This window comes from Rhincodon typus, chromosome 39, assembly GCF_021869965.1.
Source record: "Rhincodon typus isolate 14 chromosome 39, sRhiTyp1.1, whole genome shotgun sequence".
NCBI lineage: Eukaryota > Metazoa > Chordata > Chondrichthyes > Orectolobiformes > Rhincodontidae > Rhincodon > Rhincodon typus.
The window spans coordinates 7,497,766-7,522,025 of record NC_063370.1 but is presented as its reverse complement, the minus strand read 5'-3'; the positions used below and the strand labels follow the sequence as shown (position 1 = coordinate 7,522,025).

Below are 24,260 nucleotides of genomic sequence, written 5' to 3'. Positions count from 1 at the left end.
AGTCCCACCCAGTAGGGGCTGGTTCTGGGTAGTTAATACCTCAAATCTGAGCCAGTGACTTTTGAACAGACTTAATGGTCATTCTAATGCACGGTCACACTCAATGCATATGACTAGCTTTTATTTATGAATTAAAAGTACAATTAGTCACATCCAAGCTTCCCAAATGGCTTCGAGTGGCTCTTATTTTCACATAAGCTGGCCTACAATGAGGGCCCAGGGTCAGTCCAAACCGATGATGAAAACTGTTCAGTTCATTTGAGGAGAGCTGGTAATATTTTAATTTGATTTATTATTGTCACATGTACTTAAGTACAGGAAAAGTTTTGTTTTGCGTGCAGGACGGGCAGATCATACCATACAAAGTGCATTAGGGTAACAGAACAGAGCGAGGAATACAATGTTACAGCTGCAGAGAAGGTGCACAAAGAGCGAGATCAACATTAAACGTAAAATTTGAGAGGCCCATTCAGAAAGTCTGATTACAGCAGGGAAAAAACTGAACCTGTTGGTACGCATGTTTAAGCTTTTGTATCTTTTGCCCGATGGAAGAGATTACAACCAGGGGTGGGAGGGGGTCTTTGTTGATGTCGGCTACCTTTCTGAGGCAGCGGGAGGTGTAGATGGAGTCAATGGATGGGCGGTTGGTTTGTGTGATGGACTGGGTTATTATCACAACTCTCTGTCGTTTCCTATAGTCCTGAGTAGAGCAGTTGCCGTACCAAGCCATCATGCACCTGGATAGGTTGCTTTCTATGGTGCATCTGTAAAAATTGGTCAGAGTCTTTATGGATTTCCTTAGCTTTCTGAGAACATCGAGGCATTATTGTGCTTTCTTGGCCATAGCATCAACGCGGGTGGACTATGACTGATTGTTGGTCATCAACTCTCCTAGGAACTTGACACTCTCGACCATCTCCACCTCAGCACCATTTATGTAGATAGGGGCATGCCCTCCACCTTGGTTCCTGAAGTCAATGATCCATGTTATTGCTGCTGGACTAGTCAATCGTGAGGTTGAGACTTTAGTGCTGGGGCCATGAGTTCAAATCCCACCACTACAGCTAGTGGAACTTAAATGAATAAATCTGAAGATTAAAAGCTGGAGTTAGTAATGGTGACTGTGGCAATTATCCTGCATTGTTAAAAATAATCCCTCAGATATGAGGAAATTATGACAGATGCTGTGGAAACTCTGCAGGTCTGGCTGCATCTGTGGAGCGAGGGAAACAGAGCTAACGTTTTGAGTCCATTATGAAAAGTCAGATGCTGCTAGATCTGCTGAGTTTCTCCAGTATTCTGAGTTTGTTGTTTGAAGAAGGGTCTAGGCCTGAAACGTCAGCCTTTCTGCTCCTATGTTGCTGCTTGGCCTGCTGTGTTCATCCAGCTCTGCACCTGAAGAGAAGGAAATCCTTACCCGCTCTGGCCTACATGTGACTCCAGACCCAAAACAAATGGTTGACTCTTAACCACCCTCTGAAATGGCCCTAACAAGCCACTCAGTTCAAGGGGCAATTAGGGATGGGTGTCAAATACTGGCTCCCCCCCGCCCCCCCCATCACAGAACAAAGGAAAAAGAAGATAAAAACCAAAAGAACTGCAGATGCTGCAAATCAGAAACAAAAATATTGCTGGAAAAGCTCAGCAGGTCTGGCAGCCTCTGTGGAGAGAAATCAGAGCTAAACGTTTCAGGTCCAGTGACCCTTCCTCAGAAAGAAAAAACAAGAACTATTCACTAGATTCTGAAGGAGGAGGAGTTGCTTTGGCAGTAAAAGAAAAAATGCAATAATAACAGGTTGGAGAAAGGAGCCTAACGCCTTTCACCAGATTAAAAAGGGCTTTTTTTTTCAAAACTAGTGAGGAAAGAGACACGATCCCAGCTGTCTCCGAGTACCAAGAGCTGACTTTCCACCCTCCAGCCCTTATTTGCTAGCACAGACTGTGGACCCTCCTCTTTCTGAGCGATAACAAAGTTTGTTATTAGTTCTAGCTCTGTCTGTCAAACTCTGAGTCCCCTCCTTCTCCCTTTCTCTGCATAACAGACTAATAAGTTATTGAAGGAGGTAGTGAGGGTAGGGTGTTTCCTGTTTTTTTGTATTTGACGCCATTTTGTGGGTTTAAACTATCAAAACAGAGTGAGTTCACTCATTGTTGGCAAAGAAAGAAGCTTTGTTTTGAGCCCTGCTGCTTGAGTTTCCTTTATTTCGAAGCAATCTTTTTGCCCTCTCTCTCTGCCTCCTCCACCACCAGTGTCAATCTCTGTAGCCCCACCACTCCTCCTTCTCTCCTGCCTTGCACTGGAGGGGCAGGTGATGAGTTCTATGTCTGTTGCCTGCCCCACGAGCCCTGCTCCTTGCCTGGGACAGGGGGCCGCCAGCTCTTGTCCGTCCGGCTGCGTGGGAACCTCGTTCATCATCCAGATAGGGCTGACCAGGGAATCCGTCCTGCTCCCGACCAGTGGCGACAACACCTTAGCAAGAGTGAAGGAACTTGCTTGTTCCATCGTAGATCAGAAGGTAAGAACCTAACTTGCAATTGCAGACACACGATTGGCTTGGAAACCACACAGTGCAAGACTTTATCTAATGCAACTTTGTGGATGTGTCAGTTTCATTTTGATACTTACAAGAGAGTTTTTTAAAAAAAAATCTTGTGCGTGTAACTGATAACTTGGGGTTTGATTGTGGTTGTGGGATCTTGCTGTGCCTCTCTACAGCGTGGTGTGGCTGTAAGCTGTCAGCCCCCCTCCTGTTGTTTAGAAGTGTCTTATCTGGCGGTTTGCAATCATTTGCTGTCATTGCGAGAGGTTTTAGGAGCTTAACAGTGTCACAGTAAATGCTCGTATCTCCTCACTCTCAACAGTTCCAAATATATTTTAAAGCAGTATTTCCCCCCCGATATTGCGAATGTGTTTAATCACGTTTCTGTAACTCTTTCAGCATGACACAGGATTTGAGATGGGGTGGGCGAATAAGTTTGTTCCAGCTGTTTTGGGGTTGTGTGTCTCTGTGAGAAACATCTGTCCTTTAGAAACCTGTTTGTCTTTTTTTTTGCCACTGCTTCACTCTCGATCAGCCTCCTGTATTTTCAGAGTGGCTTTTTGGGTAGCAATGGCAGCTTTCTCTTTAATTCTTGCACGTTAAGTTAGTGTCGAGGTTAATTCTGAGTTGTCTGGCGGTGAGTAGGGAGGGTTAGAGATGGGTTTTGATGGATCCCGACCAGTTGAAGTGTGGAAATCCACGTTCCAAAAATGAAATTGATCAGTAGTCGATCACGCCTGTCTTGTGAAAACACCAGGACACAGCCATGCTCCTGATACAGAAACTGTGCTGGCTACGCACTGAAACCCCTCTCTCAGAAAACTTCTCTCCCTTTTCTTTGAAAAAAGGCAAGACAAGCAGAAAAGAGTCTTTCTGAGCTGCTATTGATTACGTTCTGCCTGGATAGACCCGAAGAACAGATTCGGTAGAAGCAGGAGTAGGCCATTCTGCCCCTCAAGCCTGCTTCCCCCATTCAAAATGATTATCCAACTCTTCTTCCCTTCGAACTACATCGAACTCATTCTTGAAAACATTCAATGTTTTGGCCTTCAACCACTTTCTGCGGCAGAGAATTCCTCAGGCTCTCCCACTCTCTGGGTGGAGACATTTATTCTGCTGTCAGTCCCGCTGATAGCTGCAAGACAGATGGCCAATTCATGTGATTTTTGGTGCAGTCGGTTTGAGGGAAGTTGAGTTTGATCAGACTAGAGAGTTGCTCTCTCGAATAAGAGAGGCAACTGATGGTGGTTTAACCTGAGGGTCGCCAGGCTTCTGGTGAGGGGAGAGTTTGGAAGGAGGGTCCTTCATGGTAACCGCCAGCTGATGTGGGAATTGAACCCATGCTATTTGCATCACTTTACTGTAATAGTTAGCCACTTGAACCAACCAACTCCCAGACTGTGCCAAAACTTTGGGGGGGTGGGGGTGGGGGTGTGAGGTGAGATCTTGACCTGTTCAGATCCGTCGCACCAGAAAGATCCTGATGTTTAATGGCTCACCTTAAAGTTGATGCCGTTAACCAAAACAACAACTACATTTGTATAGCACCTTTCATAGCCCTCTGCCTTTATGACCAAATAAATACTTTTGAAGGACGGATCAACTGCTCTGCTGGAATAATTATCAGCAACAGTTTGGGAAGAGTCACTGGGGAGAGCAGGGGGAGTCTCCGAAAAGCATCTCATCTGAAAGATGGCAATTGTTTGCAACGATTGGCAGAAAAGAGACGCTAATTTTAATATTCCCCATAGCCAAAAGTGTACTTTGTAAAAGAAAAGTTCCTGTGTATTACAGACCCACAAAGACAAGGCAGTGTGCAAATACTACAAGTCGGGGGGGGGAAGGAACAAAAAAAGAAGTCAGCAAAGCACACTTCTGGCACCAATCTGGATTACGGGGAATAATGACAATATTTTCCTTCAGTTCCCTTCGGGTTGTTGCTTTTGACAGTTTGTTTGAGTACATGAAGTTGTGAAAGCACCAATTCTCAATTGTTCATTCAGAGTTGAGGATTTGTGCTTTCAGTGTCTCTGAAGATTTTTGTTTCATGCCCCTTTCTCCTTTTTCCTTTTCAAGAAGGGAATTTGAAAAGAGCATGTGCAGCTGACTGCTGGGTGGGGGTTGGTTTCCACACTCAGCGGGGAGGGTGATATTGGATGTTCCTGCTGTATTATTCCAAATCCATTTCTGCTTCAGATTCCCAAGCCTTTTTCCCATTTAGGAACTAATATACTCTACTTCCCACTAAGGTGCACGTGCATAACCTCACACTTCCCCACATTGTATTCCATTTGCTATTTCTTTGCCCACTCACCTAGTCTGGCTAAGTCCTTCTGCAGCCTTCCCACTTCCTCAGCACTACCTGTCCCTCCACGTATCTTTTTGTCATCTGCAAACTTACCAACAGTGCCCTCGGTTCCTTTGTCTAGATTGTTAATGTGTAACATGAATAATTGTGGTCCCAACATTGTCTGTGAAACTCCATAGTCACAGGCTGCCAATCTGACTGAGACCCCTTTATCCCTACTCTCTACCTTCCTGCCAGTCAGCCTACCCTCAGTCCATGCCAGTACCTTGCCCCTAACAATGTAGGCTCTTCTTATTTTTAGCAGCCTCTTATGCAGTACCTTGTTGAAGGCCTTCTGGAAATCCAAATAGATCACGTCCACTGGCTCTCCCTTGTCTAAATTATTCATTACCACCTCAAAGAATTCCAACAGATTTGTCCAACATGACTCTTCCCTATTTTACCATGCACTTCCAAGTACTCTGCAAACTCATCCTTAATAATGGGCTGTAAAATCTTACAACGACTGACCTAACCAACTTATAGTTCCCTGTTTTTTGCCTCCTTCCCTTCTTAAACAGGGGTGTTACATTAGCCATTTCCAGTTCCCTGGGACTCTCCCTGACTCGTGATTCCTGGAAAATCACCATAAATACCTCTACAATCTCCGCAGCGATCTCCATCAGAACTCTGGGGTGTAGTCCATCTGGTCCGGGTAGTTTATCCACCTTCAGACCTTTCAGCTTCCCCAGCACCTTCTCCTCCTTCCATTGTGAAAACTGTTGCAAAGTACCTATTCAGTTGCTCTGCCATCTCGTTGTTTTCCATTATGACTTCTCCAACCTCATTTTCTAGTGGTCCCAATGTCCATTCTTGTTCTTTCTCTTCCCATTTTAGATTTTTTTTTTCCTTTATTCGTTCATGGGATGAGGGCATTGCTGACCAGGCAGCATTTATTGCCCATCCCTAATTGCCCAGAGGGCAGTTAAGAGTCAACCACATTGCTGTGGGTCTGGAGTCACATGTAGGCCAGACCAGGTAAAGATGGCAGTTTCCTTCCCTGAAGGACATTAGTGAACCAGATGAGTTTTTCTCGACAATCGGCAATGGATTCATGGGCATCGTTAGACTCTTAATTCCAGATATTTTATTGAATTCAAATGCCACCATCTGCCATGGCGGGATTTGAACCCGGGTCCCCGGAATGTTATCCAGGTCTCTGGATTAACAGTCCAGTGATAATACCACTTGACCATCACCACCTCCCCCTCCCATCTTAAAAAAAACCTCTTACAATCTTTGTTTATGTTACTAGCTAGCTTACTGGCATATTTCATCTTCTATTTTAAAGGTTTCTCAATCCTCTGGCTTCCCACTAATCTTTACCATATTGTGTACTTTTTTGTTTGCTTTTATGCTGTCCCAGATTTCACTTGTCAGCTGTGGTTGCCTCATCCTTCTGTTGATCCTGGTTGGAAAGCCAATCGAAAGTCTGTCGTTGAGCACAACCACAGAGCCAAGGTGTCTAGCATCCACCTCCCCACAACCACCGCTTAAATATTGGGAACCATGCAGAGTTCAACTTTACAACAGAGACCTAGCAATTCCTTTTTTGAAAGTGTTGCATCATCCTCTTTGGTTGAAAGCAGTATGGTTTTTCTAATTTATTTGTTCATGGGATGAGGGTGTTGCTGACTAGGCAGCATTTATTGCCTATCTATAATTGCCCAGAGGGCAGTTAAGGGTCAACCACATTGCTGTGGGTCTGGGATCACATGTAGGCCAGACCAGGTAAGGATGGCAGTTTCCTTCCCTAAAGGACATTAGTGAACCAGATGGGTTTTTTCAACAATCAACATTGGATTCACGGTCATTATTAGACTCTTAATTCCAGATTTTTTTGTTTGTTGTTGAATTCAAATTCCATCATCTGCCGTGGTGAGATTTGAACCCAGGTCCTCGGAACAGGTCTCTGGATTAACAATCCAGCAATAATATCACTAGGCCACTGCCTCCCCTCACCTCTCCAGCCCCCCTCCTCCCCCCAAGTTTTCTCATTTTTAAGCTCATAATACAAAACTGGTCTTTCGAAAACACTCAAGTATTCTGAAATACTGTCATCATTTTGCAAAAGTTGCTCAGCTAGTTTCACCTGCTGAGAAAGACCAGGAATTCAAACTGAGAAACTCCCTGATCACAGCTGTGGCTCAGTTAGTAGCACTCCTGCCTCTGGGTCAAAGTTTCATCCAAAGACTTGAGCTCATAATCTAGGCCAAAGCTTTAAGGGCAGAGAATGTGCTGGACTGTCGACAGTGCCAACTTTCAGATGAGATGTTGTCAGGTCTTTATTAGAAAAACAGAAGAACTGTGGATGCTGGAAATCAGAAACCAAATCAGAAATTGCTTGGAAAAGTTCAGCGTGCCTGGCGGTATCCGTGGAAGGAGAACAGAGTTAATGTTTTGGGACCAGTGACCCTCCTTCAGAGTGGTCTTGCCATTCCCTTTGGATCCATAGAAACAATCCCAGACATTTCTCCTGAATTCCCCTGTTTGGATTTAAGAGCGACTGTTTTCCAATGAAGCCACCCCCACCACTCCCCAGGTTCATGTCATTCCCTACCCACCCCCCCTCCCCCCCCCCCCCCCCCAAAAAAAAAGATAAATGTGGAAACATCTTCTGCGCACTGATCATGTTGAAACCCCCTTCAGCAAGACCATCCTTCAGCTGTTCAGGAGGAAATATTAGTCAGAGGGCAGGACTCTGGGATACTTGTGCCTTTTTGTTTAATACAGGCACCCTTCCAGCAATGAAAAATATTGTGACTATATTAAAAACAAAATCTTCAGCTCTTTTCATAGAATCAGAGGATCGCTACAGTTTGGAAGTAGGCCATTCAGCCCATCAAGTCCACACCAACCCTCTGAAGAGAGTCCCACCCAGACCACCCAGACCACCCACACCCCCCCGCAATCCCTCCTCATCCTATCCCTGTCACCCTGCATTTCCCATGGCTAACCCACCTAGCCTGCACATCCCTGGACACTGGGTAATTTAACATGGCCAATCCACCCAACCTACATATCCCTGGACACTACGGGACAATTTAGCACGGTCAATCCACCCTAACCTGCACATCCCTGGACACTACGGGACAATTTAGCACGGCCAATCCAACCTAACCTGCACATCCCTGGACACTATGGGTAATTTAGCATGGCCAATCCACCCTAACCTGTACATCCCTGGACACTATGGGTAATTTAGCATGGCCAATCCATCCCAACCTGCACGTCTTTGGACTGTGGGCGGAAACCAGAGCAAACCCACATAGACACGGGGGAGAATGTGCCAACTCCACACAGACGGTCACCTGAGGCTGGGATTGAACCCGTATCCTGCTGTGAGGCAGCAGTGCTAACCACTGAGCCACCGTGCTGCCCATTTCGGTGCTGTTGGGTTTGATGATCCAGCACTCCTCATTTTCAGTCTGGCGTCCTCCCCTCCCACTGCTGCCAGCCTTTACAGACATTTATCCGTCAACCAGCATCATGGTGCTTATTGAATTCTTTTAACCCCAGGCAAAAAGGAAACTTGCTCATTAGGTGCCCATTGGATGCAAGATACTGATTGTATGACTGAACCTAACTGGATTCTAGATCCGTCTTAATACCTTGCCTCCGTGAAAGGTCAATATTGGATCTGTTGGTTCATAATTGGATCCTTTTCCTCTTTTCTAACTTGACGTTGGATGCAAACAGTAAGAAAGAGCCCTGTTGCATCTGTAACTATTACTGAATACTATTTAGACTTGTTAAACTCGATCCATAACATCCAAACTCTGTCTCAGACATTGTTTGGTGTCAGCTGTAGCTGAGTGGGTAGCACACTTGCCTCTGAGTCAGAATGGTAGTGAGTTCCAGTCTCGCTCTAGACAATCTCGTCTTGACGTTAGCAGTGCAGGACTGAGGGTGTGCTATGCTGTCAGTCTATCAGATGTTAAATTGCAAAAGCGGGAGCATTTCTTTTTTTATTAAAACTTGCACAGCATTATTTTTGTTAAATGTTAGGGAAGATTTCAGGGCTGTGTCATCTCTCTGCTTTATCAAGAGATTTATTCCCAATGCGACACTTAATGGAGCTACAAGCTGTCAGAGCCTGTGATTTTACTGGTGATAACTTTCCAGGCAATTACTTGCATTAAACATAGAAAATAAGAGCAGGAGGAGGCCATTCAGCCCTTCAAGTCTGCTCCCCCATTCTATGTGATATGGCTGTTCAGTCGCCTGTTCTCATTTTCTCCCATGCCCTGTGATCCCTTCTAACCCTGAGTACTGCATCTAACTCTTTCTTAAAAACCATTCAATGTTTTAAACAAAAGCAGAAAAAAAACAACAGTTGTCCTGCCCCTTTGTTTTCTTTTTGAAGTGTGTTTGCTGTTGCAGTTTGGGGCAATATAACAGCTAGTTTGTTCTCAGCAAGATCCCACAAACAGCAACACGATCATGAATATTTCTGTTTTCTTGTGAATTTTGACTGAAGAACAAATGTTGGCCAGGATTCTAGGGAGAAGCAATCCGCACGTATAGAGTCACAGAGATGTACAGCAGGGAAATGGACTCTTCAGTCCAACTCATCCGTGCCAACCAAATATTCTAGATTAATTCTAGATTAATCTAGTCCCATTTGGCCCGCATCCCTTTAAACGCATCCTATTCATGTACCCATCCAGATGCCTTTTAACTGTTGTAATTGTACCAGCCCTTACCATCTCCTCTGGCAGCTCGTTCCATACACATGTCATCCCCTGCTTGAAAAAGTTGTCCCTTTTTAAATCTTTCTCCTCCCACCTTAAACCTATGCCCTCTAGTTTTGGCCTCCCCTACTGTGGGGAAAAAGACCTTGGCTGTTCACCCTATCCATGCCCCTCATGATTTTGTAAACCTCTATAAGGTCACCCCTCAGCCTCCGACTCCCCAGGGAGAATAGCCCCAGACAATTCAGCATCTCCCTACAGCTCAAACACTCCAATCCTTTCAAGTTTCACAACATCTTTACTACAGCAGGTGAGCGCAGAATTGAATGCAGTATTCCAAAAAGTTAGATCCCATGGCAATATGTCAGTCCAACTCAAAGTACAGCTGAGGCCTTGGTATCAGAGTACTGAAAGTAAAACATTCCCTCAAGAATGGACTGGAGCGGTAGCCTTGATTTTTATTGGTCAAGTCCCTAAGCGAAACTTGAACCTTAGAGGTGAGGGTTGTTACCTGCTGAACTACAGCTGACTCCAGCTAAAGGCAGTCTGTAAATGCATATCTTTCTTTCAATTTATGGTTTTGTTCGGTGATGATTTAAGGCTAGGGTTTTGATGCTTTTCTCTCGCTCTTGTTAGTTTGCCAGCAAAAATGAAGAGCATCATGTGGAAATAGTCACACAGTTCTATTATCCACTCAGCGCAGAGATCACACTCTCCTCTGAGTCAGAACTCTGTAGGTTCAAGTCTTGAGTTCCTAATGTTGGATAGTGTTGGGGTCCTGGATGTTACACCACTATCGGTTTCAGTGGAGCTTGAAGATTATGACAACTCAAAATTTTACCAGTGTCGCCTCACTGCTGTCACTCAAAACCGAACAATTCGTTTCAAGTCTTCGCACAGCAAGATCCCAAACAGTTGTGGCTGCGATTGATGAGTAATTCTGTGCTGAGAGTCGAGAACGAAGGGAGGTGTCGTCCATCTAGAACTGTGATGAGAAATTTCTCTCCTCAAAACGTAGATATTTGGTCATTGAGTGTAATGGAGACTGAGCTGGATAGCATTTTGGGCAATAAGGGAATGAAAGTGAGGCTGGGAAAGCAGAGTTGAGACTTGTAGCGATGCCAGGCTACAGGAAAGGGGTTCTGTTTGAAGTGTTCGAGCTGAAGTTGTTCATGCTGTTGTGGTACAGTGTGTAGCTTCCTCTGAGTCAGGTGCTCAAGGTTCAAATTCCACTCCAGGACTGGATGGTTAAAGGAAGGTGAGCTCATTATGCATCCAATCACGGGACATCCAACAGTATTGAATCTTGCCAGCACATGCCAATGGCAGGCGGTAAGAGTCGGAAAGAGTCCTGGTTGACCAAGTGATGGAGAGAACAGCTCTAGACTGCAAAATGTTGTAAAAATGTACACTGCCAAAGCCACCTGGACTTCCTGATTGAACTGTAATGCACCACAATTGCTTATGGTAACCCCAGATACAGAATCAGGGCAGAAAAGGGGCTATTCAGCTTCTTGAGTCTGCACCGACCCTCTGAAGAGCATCCCACCCCATCGTGTAACCCAGCATGGAATTTTTAACCATGGCTAGTCCACCTAACCTGCACATCTCTGGACACTCCGTGGGGCAATTTTTAGCATAAACTGCACATCTTTGGACTGTAGGAGGAAACCGGAGCATCCGGAGGAAACCCACGCAGACACGGGGAGAATGTGCAAACTCCACACAGACAGTTGCCCGAGGGTGGAATCGAACCCAGGTCCCTGCATTGTGAGGCTGTAGTGCTAACCACTGAGCTGCCAAAAGTGCAGTTGATCAAGGCATGAGCTACACGTGTGGCTAAGTGGGGAAACCAGATGTCGATAACTCCATTCCCGGTTAGCAGATAAAAGAATGCGTAATAAACACAGTCTGTGGTCTCCAAAGAGTCTCAATATTCTAATTACTGTGAGTTGACAGAGATATGAAGGATTTAATAGCCTCCTGTGAGGTTCTGCTCTATGGTTCTTGGTTGCACAGTGTATGCATGTGACCTTTAACCTATAGGACGTTTGTTTAGTAAAATGATAAAACAAAGAAAGCAGAGTGATTGAGTGATTTGCTATCTTGACTAATGACTGGAGGTAGATGTTTGCAGGGTTAAACATACACACAAAAATATTTCTACCTGAATTGTGAGAGCGTACGTAAGGTGTTCTGGATTTTTTAAAATCGACACGTGACTAAAATAGTGTGACCTGCAGCAAGTCAGAGATTTCTGTAGCAGAGCACTGCCCTAATGTTATAGAAACTTTTTAAGCACCATCCTGTTCAGTGATGTGGCAAAACACCTCTGGAGCAGGTAGGACTTAGAATCATAGTCATAGAGTCAGGCAACACAGAAACGGACCCTTCAGTTCAACCAGTCCATGCTGACCGTAATCCAAAATTAAACTCGTCCCACCTGCCTGTGCCTGACTCGTATCCCTCCAAATATTTCTTAATCGGGAACCTAGCCAAATGTCTTTTAAACGTTATAACTGTACCTGCATCCATCACTTCCTCTGGAAGTTGATTCCACACACAAACCACTCTGTTTTAAAAAAAAATTGCCCCTCATGTCTTTTCTAAATCTTTCTCCCCTCACCTTAAAAATGTGCCCCTAGTCTTGAAATCCCCCACCCTAGGGGAAAGGTACTGGCCATTCACCTTATCTATACCCCTCAAGATTTTATAAACCTCTATATGGTCACCCCTCAGCCTCCTGTGCTCCAGTGAAGAAAGGTCCCAGCCTATCCAGCCTCTCCTTTTTCACTCTAAACCCTCTATTCCTGGCAACATCCAGGTAAACCTCTTCTGAACCCTTGCCAGCTTAGTAATATCCTTCTAATAACAGGGTGACCAGAACTGGATACAGTACTCCAGAAGAGGCCTCACCAATGTCCTGTACAATCTCGACATGATGTTCCAAATCCTACACACAAAGGTCTGTGCAATGAACGCAAGCATGCTAAATGCCTTCTTAACCAACCTGTCTATAGTGACGCAAACTTGTGTGTCTGAACTTGAACCCAGGCTTCCTGGTCCAAAGGTAGGCACGCTACAATTACACCACAAGAGCCCTTTGACCTAGTGTTATAACCTGGACCGTTTGATTTACAGACTAGTCAAAAAAGGAGTGATTTGAGTCTGAGAGTGTAGCCTTTCTGGGCTATTGTGCTCTCCAAATGTTGAACTACTTTTTGAAGTGTAGTGCTCACTATACAACATAGAAGTTGGGTAGCCAGCTGTAGCAAATATTATCTGGTCATCATCCTGTCACTTCAGGGTTTAAGATAACAAGGTGTAGAGCTGGATGAACACAGCAGGCCAAGCAGCATCAGAGGAGCAGGAAAGCTGACGTTTCGGGCCTAGACCCTTCTTCAGAAAAGGGTTTAACATTGGTTGAGATATAAATATTGGCCCAAAATTTAGGCGATAATATTGGAATCGTGCTTTGGGAACATGGTTTCAATTAAATCAATAACATCTGGAATTTAAAAAACTAGTTTCAGTAATGAGCAACTACGAAACTATGCTCAAATAATAAAGTACTGCTGGAGATTTGAAACAAGAATGCTGGAGGAACTCCGATCTGGCAGCATCTGTGGAGAGAGCTAGAAAGAGAAACAGTCAAATTGTTATTAACTGATGCCATTTAGGGAGGGAAATCTTACCCAGTCCTGCCTATCTATGATTCTTAACTGGCCCTCTGAAGTTCCTTTGTAAGCCACTCAATTCAAGGGCAATTGGGGATGGGTGACAAATGCCAATCTTGCCCATGATGCCCACCTCACATGAAGAAGGAATAAACAAAAAAAAACTCCACTACCCTTCTCCAAGATCAAGAAATTGCATTTTGGTAAAACAAACAGGGCAGGACTTTTATACAGTTAAAAGTAGGGCCTTGGGTAGTGTTGTAGAACAGAGAGACCTAGGGGTTCAGGTATATAATTCTTTGAAATTTACATCACATGTAGACAGGGAATTTAAGAAAGCGTTTAGCAAACTTGCCTTCATTGCTCAGACCATTGAGTGTAGAAGTTGGGACGTCATGTTGAGGTTGGACAGGACATTGGTGAGGCCTCTTCTGGAATATTGTGTCCAGCTCTTGTTGCCCAGCAATTGGAAGGATATTGTCAAGCTGGAGAGGGTTCAGAAGAGATTTACTAGGATGTTGCAGGGTAAGGAAGGTTTGGGTTATAAGGAAAGTCTGAATAGGCTGGGACTTTTTTCACTGGAGCGTAGGAGGTTGAGAGGTGACCTTATAGAGGCTTATAAAGTAATGAAAGGTATAGATAGAGTTAATGGTGATTGTCGTTTCCTTAAGATGGGGAACTTCAAGTGAAGGTGGCACATTTCTAAAGGGTGTACTGTGTCCAGTCCTGGTTACCCTGTTATAGGAAGGATACTATTAAGCTGGAGAGGGTTCAGAAAAGATTTGCCAGGAATGGAGGGTTTGCGTTATAAGAAGCTGGGTAGACTGGGACATTTTTCACCGGAGCGTAGGAGGTTGAAGAATGACCTTTTATAAAAAGGTTTATAAAACCTTGAGGGGTATAGATAATGTGAATGGCGGGTATATTTTCCCGAGGGTGGGGGATTTCAAGACTAGGGATCATATTTTTCAGGTGAGAGGAGAGAGACTTAAAAAAGACATGGGGGCAATTTTTTGTTTTAAACAGAGTGGTTCATGTGTGGAATGTACTTTGAGAGAAATTGGTGGATGCAAGTACAGTTGCAATGTTTGAAAGGCATTTAGATAAGTAAATGAATAAGAAATGTTTGGAGAGATATGGACCAAGCGCAGGCAAGTGGGACTAGTTGAGGTTAGGATTATGTTTGGTATGGATTGATTGGACTGAAGGGTTTGTTTCTGTGCTGTATAACTCCATGACACTCTAAGTGGGTTCTTTCCAAGTTATTTGAAGTGGGCAGATGAGACTCTGCTTAATGTCTTATCAAAAGCACAGTACTTCTGACTCCTCCTTGTCATCATCATCACTGACAGTCCCTCACAGATGAGGATGACTCTCTCTCACTCTCAGGGTGAGTCTATAGGTGGCTGTACCGATGGAGTTACCGCAGGCTGTGTTACACTTGGGGCATAAAGTGATCGTGGGATGGTGTAGGTGGGGCGTGGGTGAGGCAGCTCACTCCTTTTTGCTGGCTTCCGCTTTTTCTCGACAGTAAGTCCCGAGATATTTGACGCCTTCCCGGATACTCCTCCACTTTGGACTATCTCGGAGCCAGTGATTCCCGGGTGCCTGTGGGAATGTCGCACTTCCCCAGTGAGGCCTTGAGAGGGATCGCTGAAACGCTTCCTCTGTCCCCCTGGGGCTGGCCTGCCGTTTCGGAGCTGGGGGTGGGGCAGCTGCTCGGGGAGTCTTGTGTCAGTCTTGCAGCATTCCCTCAGTACTGCACAGCAGTTTTCATCTGGGACTTGTGTGTGTTCTCGTCCTTGGAGCGGGATTTGAACCTACGACCATCTGAGTCAGGTCCCTGTGCCACCAACCGGGAGACAGTTGTGACGATGTGGTATTTAAATTGTAATTTTGCACAAGATACCGAAGCTCTCCTTTGACTTTTTTTTTGTGTTTTCAATTTGAATCCACATTTCTGTCCACTTTGGTGCAAACTGCACTTTGTTTAAACACAAATACTCAAAAAGAAACCTCACCATGTCTTAGCCAGATTGTATGTCCAAGCAATAATTGCATTGTTGATGAAAGTTGTGTTCGAAGTGAACATTATTTTGAAAAGCTCAAACCCGCTGCTGTATTTGAATGATGTTGCGTAAATAGCACAGAAGGTTTCCGTCGGGAAATTTATCTCCCATTATTGGGAGACATTTATTAACTGGATAGAGGCTTGTGTTTGGGTGAAGATATTTAGACATCATTTTCTGCCCAAATAAGGAGGCTAAATGTTTACCTCAGCTAAGCAATTTGTCTCCTGTTTGTTGTTTTTTCAAGAGATTGTGGTATTGATAGTGTTATGGACAGACCAGACCCCCTCAAAGTATATTAAGAAGGTAGCCTAGACTCTAACTTTTTCTTAGTTTAAAGGTAAATGTCAGGTGCTGTGTTCCAGATGCAATTTGATTGGTCAAACTACTCGACATTAAGGGAAACATAATTTATTCAAATACTATCGTTAAAATACAACAAAAGAAAGAGGAACTTGGAATAGCTTAACTCTGTTGGAAAACTTAATGGAACAATGGATTATTTTACTACTAAATAGTAACTGTTCTAATACAGCAACATTCCCTTAAACACAGCCGTTGCAAAAAGGCAAACTCAGAAAACAGACTGTCTTAACGTTGCAGTTCTCCAATCCAGGAGGAAAGACCATCAAAGACAATTTGGAGAGAGAGGGTGTGGCAGTCGGGAGAGATTCACTGCCTTCCAAACCTACCGAGATCCCAGCAACAATGGCTGAATGCTAAACCCAAAATCCTTGGTTCTGTGGGAGCTTAACCGTTCAACTGTTCCGGCTTTAGAAAGAAACACCAAAGGCTTCTTGAGTTGTTTATCTTCTCATAGACTGCTCAGCACCTCTCCCCTAATCTCACCTTAAAAGAAACCGGGACAAAACACACAGCTCTTCTAGCCACAGCATCGTCACACAATTAATTGTTTCGTCTTGGCTGCATCCCTGGGTGCTGTCGAGTAAGTCAATTCCAAAACCTCTTGACGCTTGGCAGCAAGAAGAAACTTTCAATCTGTCCTAAAAATTGCAATACATTCCCTAACCACTTTTTGGAATAAATATTGATCAGGACATAGTGGATAGAGCAGAGATAGGCTTCATAGGGGAGGCAGTGGCCGAGTGGTATTATTGCTGGACTGTTAATCCAGAGACCCAGATAATGTTTTGGGGACCTGGGTTCAAATCCCGCCATGGCAGATGGTGGAATTTGAATTCGGCAAAATATCTGGAGTTAATCATCTAATGATCATGAATCCATTGTTGATTGTTGGAAAAACCCATCTGGTTCACTAATGACCTTTAGGGAAGGAAACTGCCATCCTTTACCTGGTCTGGGCCTACATGTGACTCCAGACCCACAGCGATGTGGTTGACTGTGAACTGCCCTCTGGGCAATTAGGGATGGGCAATAAATATTGCCTAGCCAGTGACACCCTCATCTCCTGAATGAACTAAAAAAAAAACCCCGCTCTTCAATGTTTTGCTTGACAGTCTTGGGTAGTACTGAGGGAATACTACTCTGTCAGGAGCGCCGGCTCTCGGATGAGATGTTGAACCAAGACACTGTTGGATCCTCTGTGGATGTACAAGATCTCATGCGATAGGAAAAGGAGGAAAGTTCCTCCCATTATACTGCCATCAGCAGCACTTTGTAAAATGACAGTCACCCCTCTCATTGCTGTTTAAGCTTGCTCTGTATAACTGGCTGCCGCATGGCCACTACAAATTCAAAAGTGCTCTGGAACGTTAGTGGTGCTATATAAATGAAATATTCACTCACGCAGGCAGATGTGAAGAAAATTGATGCTAGTTGGGAGGCTAGTTTTCTGGGTGATTTTGATTTTCAAGCCTATTTTTTTTTGGTGTATTTGTGATTTCTGCAACTATCAAATTGTCTGCACATTGAAAAAGTGAGCTCCACCAGAAGGAATACTGTGTGTGGAAATAGTCTACTTTTAATGCAGCAATACAGTTAACAGAGCTTAAGGTTGGCATGTCATTACTGAGACATGGTGTGGTCTTCCTAGCTGTGGAGAGCTTAGAGTCCAGTCTATCCCATTGACCTATAGTTGCTACCTCTCGCTACATGTATTCTTGTAGGGCTGACTCCGTGACCCTCCAAATCCATCCACCTTGCCCTTATCCTCCTATTGGTCTCGAACGTGTTCGTGGTCCCCGAACGTGTTCATGGTCACCCAACGTCTCAGTGCCTGACCAATCAGGCTCTTTTTTGCCCCATTGGTCAATTCATGACTTGTCAGTCTAACTACCTCTTCTCTCATGGTTTCCAATGTTTTTACAAACTGATTTGTTTAAAGAAAATTTCATAGAATCTCTACAGGCCACTCGGCCCATCGAGTCCACACTGCCCCTCTGAAGAGCATCCCACCCAGACCCCCCTACCCTATCCCTGTAACCCCTGCATTTCCAATGGCTAATTCACCTAACCTACACATTCCTGGATGCTGTATGGGGGCAATTTTTAGCATGGCCAATCTACCCTAACCTGCACATCTTTGGACTGTGGGAGGAAACCGGAGGAAACCCATGCAGACACAGGGAGAAAGTTGCCCGAGGGTGGAATCAAACCCAGGTCCCTGGCGCTGTGAGGCAGCAGTGCCAACCACTGAGCCACCGTGCCACCCCTAAGCTTTAGGATTTGTTTGTTTGTTTTTTAATCTCTGGGTATCACACTCAGCAGCGACCTGGAGATTAAACTTGAATTTGTACAGTACAGAAGAGGCCCCACAGTCCATAAAGTCTGCACCAACAAATTCTTGGAGACTCCCAGCCAGTCCTGTGGGGCGCTGGGGGACGCTGGTCACAAACATAATTGTGAGATTGGTGATAGTCGCACAAAAACAGGCAATTGCCACAGTCACTTTTTTTTTGCACGTTTGCTTCTGGCGCTTACCATTTTTTTACTTTGCCCTTTGGTGTTTTTAATCGTGGAAAAACATGACCCAGAACTTGCCCTGGTACCCATTTCAGAGTAAATGTTCCGGATTTATTGTGTTCATTTAAGTCCTCTTCCTGTTTGTTCCTTTTTTTAAATGTTTGAGTGCCTCTCTGCATTTCAGAAATTCCTTTAGTGTGACCGCAGCAAGCCAATATTTAGAAAGGAAGTAGAACATTATTGCAAAAGTGGATAAGGAGAACTGTTTCCAATGGTAGTAACCAAAGTGTATGGATTTAAAACAGGTGGCAGAACATAAAAACTACGAACAGGAGTAGGCCATTCAGCCCCTTGAGCTTACTCTAACATTTAATATCAGCATGCTCAGTTTCAACTCCACTTTCCTATCTGCTCCCCATAACCTATTACTAATTTAAAAATCTTTCTATTGTCCCCTTATATTTATTCAGTGTCCCAGCATCCACCACACTCTGGAGGAGTGAATTCCACAGATTTTTATTGTCTTCATTCATTTACAGGATGAGGGCATCACTGGCTAGGGCAGCATTTATTGCCCATCCCTAATTGCCCAGAGGGCAGTTCAGAGTCAACCACATTGCTGTGGGTCAGGAGTCATATGTAAGCCAGACCGGGTAAGGATGGCAGTTTCCTTCGCTAAAGGACATTAGACAACCAGATGGGTTTTTCCGACAATCGGCAATGGTTTCATGGTCATCATTAGATTCTTAATTCCAGACATTTTTATTGAATTCAAATTCCACCATCTGCCATGGCGGGATTCGAACCTGGGTCCCCAGAACATTATCTGGGTCTCTGGATTAACGGTCCAGCGATAATACCACTAGGCCATCACCTCCCTGATTCATGAGCCCTTGAGAGAACAATTTCTCCTCATCTCTGTTTTAAACTTGCCATCCTTTATCCAGAAACTATTACCTCTCGTTTTAGATTGGCCCACAAGGGGAAGCATCCTCTCTACGTCTACATTGGTGCTCCCCTTTGGTTCCAGAAGATGGAGAAATGGCTAATTTTGTTTTGTTTTGTTTTATACAGTCAGAGACACATGGCAGCCTGAAGGGCAGTGGGTCTCAATTTGCAAAAAGGAATTCGATAGATATTTTGAGAGAGAGATAGAGAGAGACATTTTATAAAACAGCTTTCACAACCACCGGCCTCCAAAAGATTACATCTTGTTTGTAGTTGCAGTTATAATGTGACAACCAATTTGTGCTCAGTAGGTTCCCACAAACAGTGGTGTGGTAATAACTAGATGGTCTCTCTTAGTGACACTGATTTGAGGGGTAAATGTTCGCCAGGACATAGTAGAAAACTCTGTTCTTCAGGATGATGCTGAAGATGTGTGGGAGGTTGGCATCACTGGCCAGGCCAATGTTTATGCCAGTCCTTAATTGCCTAGAGGGCAGTTAGTCAAGATACCTGGGTTCAGCGCTTGCCCACTGTGGAGGTGTGTAATAATAACTCTAAGCATACTGACTCAAAAACAAAAAAAATGACCATACAAGGCAGCGCAGTGGCTTAGTGGTTAGCACTGCTGCCTCACAGTGACCGTCTGTGTGGAGTTTGCACATTCTCCCTGTGTCTGCGTGGGTTTCCTCCGGGTGCTCCGGTTTCCTCCCACAGTCCAAAGATGTGCAGGTTAGGGTGGACTGGCCATGCTAGATTACCCATAGTGCCCAGGGATGTGTAGGTTAGGTGGATTGGCCATGGGAAATATGGGTTACAGGAATAAAGTGAGGGAAGGGTCTGGGTGGAATGCTCTTTGGGAGGAGCAGTGTGGACTCAATGGGCTGAATGGCCCACTTCCACACTGTAAGGATTCTGTGATACAGGTTCTACTCTAGATCATAGAATCAACAGATGGGTAAAAAAGACTGATCTCTTTTTCCCTGAAGGATATTAGTGAACCAGAGGAGTTTTCACAACATTGGTTACACGGTCCACATTAGGCTATTTTCTTTTAAAATCCAGAATTTGAATATTGAATTCAGAATTCACCATCTGCCGCAGTGGGATTTGAGCCCACGTCCTCAGAATATTAGCCTGTGATTCTGGCTTACTATTGACATTAGCACTGCGCCACCACCTCCTTTACAGACACATGGATCCTGCAGCAGGGTTTAAACTGACAACTTTGAACAAAACCTACAATGATCTAAAAGCGCCTCCAACTAGAAGTGACTGCAGAGTTTCCCAAACCAATCTTTTGGTGGGTCACTGATTCCCAAAAGTGCCGAAGATTTCGACAATGTAACTTTAAAAGTGCCTTAAGTTGCTGGGGGGGGTCTCATTTTCTTTTATATTCCATTTTAAAAGAGGTGTATGATCGACACTGCATGATGATTTTTGGTCACGGTTCCTTTAAGTTCGTGGACAGCAAGTTTTATGAGTTCACATTGTCCTCTTTGACAGGAGGTACTTATTATTTTATCATTCAAAGCTGAAGCACTTTGTTAAATGTTTAACTTCTGGGATTGAAAATAAATACATTCTTTTCTTTTTGCTTTCTACACCCCACCCCAAATAAAACTACCCATGGCTGCTGAATTCAATACTTTTTCAATTCAACCTAGTTCCCCAGTCAGCTGCTTCCCCAGCGAAAGGCTCATTGTTAAGTTACAGGTGTCAGGTGCATATGCTAGTTGTACTCTGACATTGCCATTGTGTGTATTCAGAGTTCCTGTCACAGTTAGCCAGTTCCCCTCAGCATGTGCTCCTGTGACCGTTTTGGTAGTTAGAGTCGTACAGCACGGAAAAAGGCCCTTCAGCCCATCTCATCTGTCTCATTCCTAAACTGAGCTCGTCCCATTTGCTTGCATTTGGCCCATATCCCTCTAAACCTTTTCTTTCCATCTACCTGTCCAAATGTCTTTTAAATGCTGTTATTGTACCAACCTCCTCCTCCTCCACCTCTGGCAGCTAGTTCCCGATACCCTCTGTGTCAAAAAGCTCCCTTTTTAGATCTTTCCCCTCTCACCTTAAACCTATGCCCCTCTAGTTTTGGACTCTCTAACCCTGGGGAAAAGACCTTGGCTATTCACCTTAGCTATGCCCCTCACGATTTTATAAATCTCTATAAGGTCACCCCTCAGCCTCTGATGCAGCAGGGAAAATAGCCCCAGCTCTCCTTATAATTCAAATCTTCCAATCTCTTTAACATCTATGTAAATTTTTTTTGCACCCTTTCCAGTTTAATAACATCTTCCTGATAGCACAGCGACCAGAATTGTACACCGTACTCCAAATGTACCCTTAGCTCCGTCTTGTACATCTGTAACCTGATGTCCCAACTCCTGTACTCATTGCTGTGACCAACGAAGGCAAGTGTGCCAAATGCCGCCTTCACCGCCCTGTCTACCTGTGATGTCGCTTTCACAGAATTATGTACCTGCACCCCGAGGTCCCTCTGTTCGACAACACTTCCCAGGGCTCTACCATTAACTGTGTAAGTCCTGTCCTGGTTTGTCTTACCAAAATGCAACATCTTGCAATCATCACAATCTCTATCTGCCATTCCTCGGCCTACTAGTCCTGTTGATCAAGATCTGCAAGCAGGGTATGGAAACAGATTAAATGTTACTGGATGAATAACCCAGAGGCTGAGAATGCTAACCAGGGATAGCGGGTTTAATTCCCACTCTGGTAGCTGTGGGAATTAAATTCAGTTAACTAAACAAAACTGGTATTTAAACCACTCCCCAACCTGACTTGGAAATAATATCATCATTCCCTCACTGCTGGGTCAAAACCCTGGGAATTCCCTCCCTAAGGGGCATTGTGGGTCAACCCACAGCACATGGACTGCAGTGGTTCAAGAAGGCAGCTCACCACCACCTTCTCAAGGGGCAATTAGGGACGGGCAATAAATGCTGACCCCAGCCAGCAATGCCCATGTTCCATGAATGAATTTTTAAAAAAAAAAATGTTCTGACAAAGGGTCAGTGGACTCGAAACATTAATTCTTTCTCTCTCTACAGACCAATTGAGTTTTTCTAACACTTCCTGCGTTTGATTCAGAGCAAGCTCCATTTAAGGATAACCACGAAGCAATCAGACAATTTCCTTTTTTTTCCCCTCCTAAAAGACTCAACTGTTTCCTTTTTTGGGGAAGGGAAATCTGCTCTCCTTGCTGGTCTAGCCAATCAGTAACTCCTGGTCCACGTCAGTGTGGTTGACTCTCAAGTACTTGTGGAACATACTCGGGCATGTAAGTTCAGCAGCCCCAAATGATGCTTGGGGATGGGTGATAAATGATGGCCCTTACCAGTGACATCCATGTCCTGTGAATTCGGGTTTTTGCTCGGTCTCTTGAAACAGCAGAGGCTTTAACAAGGAAGGCTATATTGGCCTTGGAGGGAGTACAGTGTAGGCTTATGAGAATGATACTTGGACTTCAGGGGTTAAGTCATGAGGAGAGATTATACAAATTAGGCCTGTTTTCTCTAGAACCTGGAAAGTTAAAGAGTAAAATCCGAGAAATATCCCTCCCTCATCCTGGGCAGGACTTCTCGCCCCCAGGGGAGGCAGTGGCCTACTGGTATTATCGCTGGACTGTTAACCCAGAGAGCCAGACAGTGTTCTGGGAACCTGGGTTCGAATCCTGCCACAGCAGATGGTGGAATTTGAATTCAATAAATATGTGGAATTGAGAGTCTAATGATGACCGTGAATCCGTTGGTGATTTTTGGGGAAAACCCCATCTAGTTCAGTAATGTCCTTCAGGGAAAGAAACCAGACATCCTTGTCTGGTCTGGCCTACATGTGACTCCAGACCCACAGCAATGTGGTTGACTCTGAACTGCCCTCTGGGCAATTAGGGATGGGGCGATACACGCTGGCCTGGCCAGCGATACCCTCATGCTGTGAATGAATAAGGAAAGAAAAAGCATCATGAATGCTGATTATCGTCATTTTAACACTGCTCCTGGGACAGTGGTGTTCACCTACATTGTAGTAGTGACTACATTTATTTAAGAAGCAAGTATAAATATTTTCTAATGAACCTGCTCAGAAATGTCAAGACCTACCTCAGAAGCAGGAGAGATTTGAACCCAGGCCTCCTGGTCCAGAGCAAGCAATACCACCACTGCAACTTAAGAACCCTGTTTTACGAAAGTGTGTATTTGTGGAACTCCTTATAATGTCACAGAATCCCACAGTGTGGAAGCAGGCCAATCAGCCCATCGAGTTCACACCACCCCTCCGAAGAAAGTCCCACCTTAGACCCACCCACCTATGCTATCTCCCATTCCCATGGTTAATCCACCGAGCCTGCACATCTTTGGACTGTGGGAGGAAACCAGAGCACCCAGAGGAAACCCACGCAGACACGGGGAGAATGTGCAAACTCCACACACACAGTCGCCCAAGGGTGGGCTCGAACCCGGGTCCCTGGCGCTGGGAGGTAGCAGTGCTAACCACTGAGCCACCGTGTCACCCAAGTCCATGAACTGTGCTTGAAGTTTAAGAAAGAAAGGAAGATTTTACGAAAGGATATAAACGCATTAGAAGCAGTTTATAGAAGTTTCACTTGAGTGATAGCTGGAATATGGGTTTAATTTTGTAAGGAAAGTTTGGTCAGGCTGGATTTGGCTTTAAAAGATTGAGAGGTGATCTTATTGTGACATACAAGATCTGGAGGGGACTTGACAGGGATCAAACTTGATAAGATGTTTCTCCTTGAGTCCGACTAAAGTTAGGACTGTATTGACTGGAGTTGAGCAGAATGAGGGGTGTATATTTGTAGAGTCCAATAAAAGTCCCGCATCTAGCCGGGGTAAATGCTGGAAAGGTGTTCCCCATGACCTGGGAAGCCCAGAACCAGGGTCACTGTCGAAGGATACAGGGTAGGCCACACCGGACTGAGATAAGGAGAAATGACTTCACCCAGAGAGAGTCATTGTCATACAGCATGGAAACAGACCCTTCGGTCCAACCAGTCCATGCTGAACATAACTCAAACTAAAGTAGTCCCACCTGCCTGCTCCTGGCCCATATCCGTTTACAGTGTG

General features: G+C 44.7%; 1 protein-coding gene across 1 annotated transcript in view; it reads left to right on the top strand.

Annotated features, from left to right (window-relative positions):
- The first annotated feature begins 2,041 nt into the window (after positions 1–2,041).
- Positions 2,042–24,260, top strand: part of LOC109915862 (serine/threonine-protein kinase D1-like) — a 106,860-nt gene continuing 84,641 nt past the window's right edge. Inside the window, exon 1 of the mRNA XM_048618217.1 lies at positions 2,042–2,516. Within this exon, the coding sequence (XP_048474174.1) occupies positions 2,313–2,516 (204 nt within the window). The 5' untranslated portion in view covers positions 2,042–2,312. The remainder of the gene's footprint in view (positions 2,517–24,260) is intronic.